Raw genomic sequence first — 10,151 nt, 5'->3', positions numbered from 1 at the left:
TGGCAGCATCATGGTTTGGGCCTGCTTTTCTTCAGCAGGGACAGGGAAGATGGTTAAAATTGATGGGAAGATGGATGGAGCCAAATACAGGACCATTCTGGAAGAAAACCTGATGGAGTCTGCAAAAGACCTGAGACTGGGACGGAGATTTGTCTTCCAACAAGACAATGATCCAAAACATAAAGCTAAATCTACACTGGAATGGTTCACAAATAAACATATCCAGGTGTTAGAATGGCCAAGTCAAAGTCCAGACCTGAATCCAATCGAGAATCTGTGGAAAGAACTGAAAACTGCTGTTCACAAACGCTCTCCATCCAACCTCACTGAGCTCGAGCTGTTTTGCAAGGAGGAATGGGCAAAAATTTCAGTCTCTCGATGTGCAAAACTGATAGAGACGTACCACAAGCGACTTACAGCTGTAATCGCAGCAAAAGGTGGCGCTACAAAGTATTAACTTAAGGGGGCTGAATAATTTTGCACGCCCAATTTTTCAGTTTTTTATTTGTTAAAGTTTGAAATATCCAATAAATTTCGTTCCACTTCATGATTGTGTCTCACTTGTTGTTGGTTCTTCACAAAAAATTAGATTTATATCTTTATGTTTGAAGCCTGAAATGTGGCAAAAGGTTGAAAAGTTCAAGGGGGCCGAATACTTTCGCAAGGTACTGTAAGTACATTGACTACAAAATGTGTTTTGTTTGAACCTTATTGATTGTGTTCAAAATACTGACATTTGAATACACTTAATCTTTGTTCTGCTAAACTTCACAGAAGCAGCCCAGACCTCTTGGAACACCTTGTCGTAAGTACTGCGGCTTTTCATTTGCTCCCTCAAGCAGATGATAAGATCCATTTTTGATCCACTTGAGTCTTCATCAACCTGTGATAAAATGGACTAGTACAGTGACAAACATAAGCTGTTATGGACAGAATTGAGCTATATTATATTCAGTGTTGCTGTGAGAAATAAATTTTAGGTTGGAGATTCTTAAGACTCATTATATTTAACTCTGGAAAATATGTCTTGGTCCCAGTGAGTGTGGGTAAACAGTGATTACTAATCAAATGGTCCTGATCTACAATAAATGCCTCAAGTGTGTAGGTTTTAACACAGACCAATGGATGAGACGATGGTGGTATGGGGACATCTTTGTGCTATATACATTTGCATTTCTCTTTGTCAGCTCAGGAAGATACCTAGAGTGTAAGCTAATACTCCAGATGTGATTTGCCATTTGTTTTGCAGTCTACCATTTGTTATGTCTTGGGGGTGTATTTAAGGAGAGGGAGACTGCATGTCGACAGAGAACTGTGATCTTTCTCTCCATGGTCACGTATAAAGAACTGATTCATCACATCTTTGACTCCATACTCTTTTCTTTGGAAAGAAATTTCTTTGACATTGCTTACACTTAAGTGAGGGAAAAATATGTTCTACCTAAAGCTAATCTCACCTTCAAGTTCATTATTCGATTTGCCTCTGTGATATCCATCTCTGCTTTCTCTATGGGGTTTGACAGTTTCCTGCCTTGACCCTTCATTTACTGTATTCAGTGTTGAACACAAGGTTGTCGGCCCTGGTCTGAGGACCTATCTAAGGGATACCACATATGGATTTGCAGCATTACCTAGGCAAGATCCAAACAGATAACACAACCAAAAACACTAATGGCTATATACACTGCAGGTAACACATAGGTACATGCACTGCTTATCCTAGCAAACATACATAAAAATTGACAAATGCCTGTAGTTGGATATACAGGTGCATCTCATCATCCGTAATTTAAGTCAAAAACTGAAACTGTCAAGTGAACTGGCTATTTTTTAATTCTTTCAAGTTGAAAGTATTCACTTACTCTTCACAAAGCCTCTACAAAGGATTTCTTGGCTAACGGAAAGTCTTCAATGTCGACCTGGCCATCAAATTCAGGGGGTGGCTCTTGGAGGTCAAACAGTTGTCAAAATAACAGTGGTCATTGTAACCCACCCCATAAGAAATGTGTAAAAAATAAGCAGTCACCTTCTATGCTCAAGACTCCCTTTTTGCGCAAATCCATAATCTCAATGGTAGGATGATCTCCAGAGTTTACACAAGAGAAATCATACTTATGTGATGAAAGAGCTTCAAAATGAAGGTAGCCGTGGAGTATGGACTCGTGGTCTGGATATTTTTAATTGTTTGTGGCTTGTAAAGCCTCCACAACTCTTCCCACTGCTGTATGGTTCTACAAGTGGATGGACGAAAAACTTTCAGGTTGATAACAAATTAGGATTGCCACCTTCAATACAGAAAAATTAGGGACGCCTGTCGCAGCGGGGCCACTCCCCTCGGGGGCCCGGCAAACACAGACCCGATGATGTGCCAGTGGTGGTATATCATAACTTAAAACATGTTTTCAGAAAAGTATTAAGATTGATACTAATGGACAATAAGCTATGTGCTATTGAAATCAGTGTGAACAGATGCACTCAGTCATATACAGCTATGACAATGATAAACATAGGCCAACAATGTGTGACAGTGAGACCACAAAAAAATATGATGTGAACTGTAATTTAATAACTTATTAAATCAACATGTCCATAACTTATTAACTATAAATAGGCTAAAACAAATGCTTTGATACGAGTCGATTATAAAGACTTTTGCAAAGAATTTTCCATGATCAATATGAACATCAGTGGACCAGACGTGGTAGGCCTTGTGTGCAGTACTGGAGCATCTTATTAAATTAATGCTTGTGTGTCTCAGTGTATACCTCAACCTTAAAAAACAAATCATACCATAATGAAAGGATGTGATTCATTTACATTGTAACAATATTTCTTAACAAATAGACAGCATATGAAATCCAGCATGATCAATCAGAAAATTTGTACATTTTATTATGTCATTACACTGCCTCGGCATGCTGTCACAAGTCTGACAGGCCACCGTGCACCACACAGAACACTGGCTTTGGTTTGGCTTGACACTCATCAAGTAGCCTAGGCAATTTGATTTCTCCCACTCTCATCGTCGTCTGTACTTTTGCATCCGCTTTAATTTCAGAGGGGAAAAGGGGGGTTTCTCAAGCTTCCGCCTCGGTTATTTCAACTCGACTCCCTGCCAAGAGACCCGCCCTTATCTGACTCTGACTGGCCCTGAATCTGACGGTATTAATCAAACCAACAATGGCAGCGAGTATTACGCAATCAGGGGCAGAAAAGGACAAGTCTTCACAGAATGCGGGTGGGATGATTTGCAAGGGATGCTGCATTAAAGACAACTCGTAAATACAGGACGAACTGCTATTTAGTTCTCAAATACGAGACGATTCCGTATTTTAAGGGACGGGTGCCAACCCTAAATGGAAAGTAACACAGGCAAACAACTTGCATTACCTGTATAGAGTTCCTGAGAAATAGGCAGAAATTATGTGTCAAATGACATGATCATTAAAATTACACAACCCGTCTGCAATCTTGGCTTTTTTGGATTTGGCAATTGGTTCAGAAAGAGGACCTCTGACGGGATACTTGTGGCAATTGTTCTCCTGTGGAACCAAGTGACTTGGCATATCCTTTAACGCTATGGGAACGGACGGACCCGGTACCGGGGATGTAATTGATTTTCGCTGTTCTAGCTGTTTTCCTTCCAAAAACTGCGGCGCTTTGTGCCCACAGAGATCGTCTGGCGGGCCTTGATCTTGGTGAGGTCGGCTGCGGTCTTAAGTTTTGTTTGTGTCACGAGGTATGAGAGCAGAAGAAGAGTGTAATTTGGCGGAGGCGATCTTTATCGGTCTCTGCTGGCGACCCGTAGGAGCTACACAGACATGCAGGATATGCCTGAAATCGTCTCGTCGAGACCATAGACTGTATATAAAAATGGATGTAGTGTCCGTGACGTCACCCATTGGTTTGTGAAGAGCCATTTTGAAGCTCAAAATTAGAGGAGCTGGCCGGCGCCATCTTGGCAGCGCGTCACCGGTCACTCCAAGATAACCAAAAATGGGCAAAGAGGCGGGTCGTAGGTGGAGCTGAGGTGAAGTGTTGCTGAAACCCCTCCCACCTAGCTCGACGTGACCGAGTTAGCTCATGCTAAGGAGCTAATTCTACATGCTACTCTGCGGTGCTGTACGGTGGAGGTTGGAACCTGCGGCCTTGTTGATACCAGTTTACCGACATTACCAGCTACAGTCAAGGTAAGACCGGAGAATATTAAAATAACTCATATATCTGTTATTGACATTATAGTTAACAAGGTTTTAAATGCTTTTTAATATATAAATGTGGTAACGTTATTTTGCAACACTAAAGTTGGATTTTGTTGAGACCAATGTTAACAGTTAACGATAACTATGAATCAGTTATTAATTACCTTAGGTTTACTTAACGTTACAGCTCAAACGAACAATTTCAAGCAAATCAATTTACATACCGTCGGTTATGAGTCGTTTATTTGGCAGTCACCTCAGTATGTTACTTGTAATAAACGTAATAAGCTAGTGGTAGAGTCCTCAGTTACATGATGGACGCTTTATATCTTGTAAAATGTTAGCTATGGCTGCTATCACGTTAATTAATTCCCCAAACCGCTATTTTGAGTAACGTTGCTGCTGTTGGCAGGGCTGTGTGGGATTATTGTCTGGAATAGGACATTTGTGAGAGAAAGGTACTTTTTATATTTGTCACAAGATTCTTGTTGAGGTTCTGATGCCTCCACATCTGCTACTCAAAGCTTAAACTTTGAGTCTAAAATAATGTTGCTAGTCTTGGCTACTGGACATTTGACAGCTGATATAAAATTGTCTATCTTAAAAGGACAACATAAAAACGTTTAAAGAATCTCCCTTGCTCCATTTTCTCCCACGTATGTGACATAATAGTGCTGTCAACATTAAAACACTGAGGCATCTTTTTGAGGACCATCTCAAAAAATTTGAATACTGAGGAAAAGTTCATTGTGAGCATCAGAACCAGACTGAGAGAGTTAATTAGCTGATTAGAGAGCTCTTTTCCAGTGATTTCTGTATAATATTTTTATTCCAAAATGTTTATACATTTTGAGATAGTGGAGTTTTTATTTCCATGAGCTGTAAACCGTAATCATCAAGATGAAAGCAAAAAGGGTTTGAAATGCTTCACTTTGTGTAATGAATCTAGAATATGTCGAAGATTCACTTTTTGAATTAAATTACGTTAGAAATTTAACTTCACCACACTATTCTATTTATTAAAGAATCATCTGTATTTACTTTATATTTTTTATCACCTGAAGAATTTATTACACATTTTCCTCCCAGAGTCACACTGTGGATCAGATGTCCCACCTGCTGCCAGAGAGCTGCAGAGACCTGGAGTCCTCATTGTGCTGATGGGGTGGACTGACGTGGAAAGGCGTTCTCTCCGGTTCTCTCCTTCTGTTTACTTTGACTTTTAAATATTGTCCATATTTGTATCATAGATCCATTTAAAAAAAAGATATGGTTTATGGTTCACATAAATTCTATATACTGTATATTAGCACTCCCTGTCTTTACTACTTACTGAAAAGCTAATCGTATACCACAGATATAACATGAAACATTAAAGCTGAACTCTTGCTAAAGAACATCAGTCTAGTATAAGTTAAAAAATGAAATTTTACTTTCTACCTTATACTTTAAGATAAATAAGGAGCCATACACCCGGTACCCATATACTGTATAACAGAGCCTGAAGTTTCTGAAGAGTGCCTTGTTTGCTGCTCTGTTTGAACACAGAATAATGTGGGCACATCCAAACCATCCTGTGGGTAAGTGCTGAAACAAAGAATGATCTGCACAGAGTAATTATGAATCCCACTAGGTGTTTTTTATTGTGACCTTTCAAACTCTGAGGTGTTGATAAGAACCCAGTGTCATAATTTCATATCAGTAGTGTTCAGGTGTTGTGAGTAAAAAGAAAAGCAGGAGCTGGAAGCTGGAGCTGTTCTCTCCTGTAGAGCTGGACACAGCTAATCAAATCTGGAGGGTTCTGCAATCAGCTCCTCTGGCACCTGTAAAGACAACAATGGGTAGACAGTGGAGCAGCTTCTTCCAAAGAGCCATAAAGCTACTGAACTCTGAGATCACCTCAGCATGATAACCTCTCTGGCATGTGACAGTAATTAGGGGTGGCAATGTGAAATACACCGTTTCCTAATATGTGCAATATACGGTTTTCTGCTGGACACTGTGCAATAATAACTACTCAAGTCCGATCTTATTGAATGTTTATTATAAGGATCTTATTTTAAATTTCTTACTGAACTGTACTACCTTTTTAGGCAAATTCTAACCCACCAAACAAACTCAGAGGCGGCTCTCACACACCTAAATTCTCGCCTTAACTAAACCATCGCCCTAGTTACAGCCCAGCCCAGCTGTCTGCAGGCGTAACGCGCATTATATGCTGACAAAAAAGGTGGATGAAAATCTCTGCAGGTAGCCTACAACAGCTGTTCGGCCAAATTATGCATCCACATCTTAAGCTTATCAGAAACATCGCTGATCAAACGCAGTTATCATCTCAGATTGTTTGCTGAATCTCAAGGATGTGTAATAACTTATTGATGACTCTAAACTGCATTTAATATGTACTTAGAATCAATCATCCCCACTGATGAACCCCACAAAGAATAGTATAACGTTATCGTTTTTAAACATTAACATTACACTTGGGGGTGCACGGTGCTCCTTGGTGTGACAGTTTCAAGCAGAACTCCGCAGCCGCTCCCTCCTCGGCTCTCTGCCTTTAAACCCTTCGTGTCCATCGGGATCAGGTGCAGCCACTTATAATAGTATCTGACTAGTATCTAACTGAACAGTGACTCCGTTACAGGACGTATCTAAATCTCACATCGCCCGTTAGTAAAAGTTACCGTTGACATAACGTCAGCTAACTGAGAGCTGAGCCTTTACTTACAACTTCACACAGATGCCTTTTCTTCAAAGCATTATCACCCTAATGTCTAACACTAAGATTAATCTAATAATGTTACATTTTGGCTGACTTGCTGACTTGTCTTTGACTCATTAAAAGCTGCGGTTAGAACACACTAACTTACTTACTTACACTAACTTAACAGCTTGGGACTGCTCGTATCTGGCTAATTAGCGTAACGAGCTAACGTTAAGCTAACAAGCTATATGCCGACAGCGATACCTGTTAAATGTTAACACTTAAATAATATACAGGAATTTCACTCACCAAGTAGAACACGGATTTCCTGAAGGTTCTCTCTCCAACGAACTGCACAGCCTGCCATTATTCATCCGGTCTGCATGTAGAAATGTCCGACAGGCTGAGCCTCAGAGCTCCGTGTAGCTGAGTGAGGCTAACAGACGGCGGACCTGCTAGCTGTGGCAGCGGCTAATGGCGCCTGTCAATCAAAGCGGCCATGGCCCTAATAATGCAGAACTTTAAGGCTTAATATAATTTAAACAGGTGAGTTATAAAAAAATTCACCCCCCTTACAGTTGTCACGAAGGGCAAAATTAGCGATTTGCACTAAAACCATTTTTTTTAACCAGGCTGTAAACATGTTTTATTCTGCTGTAAAGTTGGGCATTTTAACATGGGGGTCAATGGAGATTGACTCCCTTCTTGAAAGATTTTGTAATAACTGTTGTATATCAGTTTCTTTTCATCAAATTTACAGTTACAGTTGTATTCTAGGTGTATTAGAAGATATTCAGGTGCATTATAATCTACCTAGGATGGTTTTGATGTTTTATTGCATCAAAATAAAGCTTTTTTTACCAGGCGAGGATGAAAATATCATATTTTTTCTGTATTTCATATCCATGTAGTCTGTAATGGTAAAATAAATATGTTAATCTACAATGGATTTATATTATTTAGCTTCTGACCTTTCAAAGGAGACCAGAATTATGCATCTAGGCCTAATGGTTGAGGAGATGTTACTGATTTATTTTGGATGTATTATTTTAGGTGTTTTTCCTAGAAATAGGTGCCAGGTAGTGAGTAGTAAGTTTTTTGGAAAGTTCATTTCAACTAGTGCCTTTCCTTCTGGGGGATACAGAGGAATACTTTCAGCTTGTGTTTCATTTACCACAGGTGCTGCCTCAGGCCAAAAATTCAATTGGTGTCAATTGTTGTGAAAAAGTCAGGCTTCAATTGGTGCAGGTGCCAATTGGCTATGGATTTGTGTGGGGAGGATGTTCGAGGTTTTGAGCAAGGGAAATGCCATGTCTTTTTGGTATCATCATAGAGGACCATGATCGTCCCCAATCTAGAATAGGAGGAGATGTGTGGTTCAAACACAGAAAAATAAATGTGGCCCTGTTCTAGGCCAAGGTCCACCTCAACACTCAGTGGTGCACCTTCTGTACCAGCAGTCAGCTTCCTTCTCGAGCACACGTACTCAATGTGTTGTTGCTCAACCACTTGTTCACTACATTTTTCGACATGAATCCAGTGCACGCCTTAAAGGTCAGCAAAAAAGCCATCATTGCCATTGTGGTGTTACCAGTTGCCGTCACAGCAGTAGCCGCCTTCGTGATTTAGAAGATTCTAAAAACATTCCAAAAAATATATTCGTTTGTAAATATATAATTTGAAAAATCTATTTTTTGTGAAAGCAATAATCATGTCACAATAATAATGTTTTTTGTAGCACTATTAAACCCACGTTTGGTTATTATTTCTGCATTACTAACAGGTCCGAACCTGAATATAAATCAAATTTGGAATGTGAAAGGTCACACAACCATGAAATGAGCCCACAATGTCTGATGCTCCATCGGAGAATGTTGTGTTGTTGGTCTGTAGGACAATAAAATATAATTTAAAGTTTGGTGAGTTAGATATATGAAATACTTCTCAAGCAGCAATGGACTGGACTGTATTAACCTATAGGACGAAGCTGGTCATACTTCATTACTTTTAAAGGTTTAAAGAGAAACTATGGCATTAAAAATGTGAAAGACCATCCTTCACAGCCTACCTACATTACCTTCAATTGGTCTTGCTTTAATATAAATTATATAATTATATATATTTAATATTATGTGACCTGAGCTCAAAGTTTTCTTCTTGAATCCATTAACTAAGTTCAGAAATAGCAAAGGCCATAGTTTATCTTTACCTTGGCCTTGCTTATTACGATAACGCTAAGGCTTTCTAGAGTGTTAACGTTAGCTAAAGTACACAGGATACTGGTTACAAAGCATCATTTAATTAAGAAGGAAGACTACTGACTTGACAGCTGTCCAAAAGACGACCATTGACACCTTGCACAAGGAGGGCAAGACACAAAAGGTCATTGCTAAAGAGGCTGGCTGTTCACAGAGCTCTGTGTCCAAGCACATTAATAGAGAGGCGAAGGGAATGAAAAGATGTGGTAGAAAAAAGTGTACAAGCAATAGGGATAACCGCACCCTGGAGAGGATTGTGAAACAAAACCCATTCAAAAATGTGGGGGTGATTCACAAAGAGTGGACTGCAGCTGGAGTCAGTGCTTCAAGAACCACCACGCACAGACGTATGCAAGACATGGGTTTCAACTGTCGCATTCCTTGTGTCAAGCCACTCTCGAACAAGACACAGCGTCGGAAGCGTCTCGCCTGGGCTAAAGACAAAAAGGACTGGACTGCTGCTGAGTGGTCCAAAGTTAATTTTGCATTTCCTTTGGAAATCAAGCCGTCTATCAGGAAGTTTTAGAGCACTTCATGCTTCCTGCTGCTGACCAACTTTATGGAAATGCAGATTTCATTTTCCAACAGGACTTGGCACCTGCACACAGTGCCAAAGCTACCAGTACCTGGTTTAAGGACCATGGTATCCCTGTTCTTAATTGGCCAGCAAACTCGCCTGACCTTAACCCTATAGAAAATCTATTGGGTATTGTGAAGAGGAAGATGCGATACGCCAGACCCAACAATGCAGAAGAGCTGAAAGCCACTATCAGAGCAACTTGGGCTCTCATAACACCTGAGCAGTGCCACAGACTGTTCGACTCCATGCCACGCCGCATTGCTACAGTAATTCAGGCAAAAGGAGCCCCAACTAAGTATTGAGTGCTGTACATGCTCATACTTTTCATGTTCATACTTTTCAGTTGGCCAACATTTCTAAAAATCTTTTTTTGTATTGGTCTTAAGTAATATTCTAATTTTCGG

General features: G+C 40.0%; 1 protein-coding gene across 1 annotated transcript in view; it reads left to right on the top strand.

The window, feature by feature from the left end:
* The window catches only part of LOC123961626 (receptor-type tyrosine-protein phosphatase beta-like), a 36,452-nt gene extending 35,241 nt beyond the window's left edge, over window positions 1–1,211 (top strand). The window contains exon 19 of the mRNA XM_046037144.1: window positions 1,188–1,211. Within this exon, the coding sequence (XP_045893100.1) occupies window positions 1,188–1,211 (24 nt within the window). The remainder of the gene's footprint in view (window positions 1–1,187) is intronic.
* The last annotated feature ends 8,940 nt before the right edge of the window (window positions 1,212–10,151 follow it).

Source organism: Micropterus dolomieu, linkage group LG22, assembly GCF_021292245.1.
Source record: "Micropterus dolomieu isolate WLL.071019.BEF.003 ecotype Adirondacks linkage group LG22, ASM2129224v1, whole genome shotgun sequence".
In the NCBI taxonomy this organism is placed as follows: domain Eukaryota; kingdom Metazoa; phylum Chordata; class Actinopteri; order Centrarchiformes; family Centrarchidae; genus Micropterus; species Micropterus dolomieu.
This window is presented reverse-complemented; position numbering and strand designations above follow the sequence as displayed.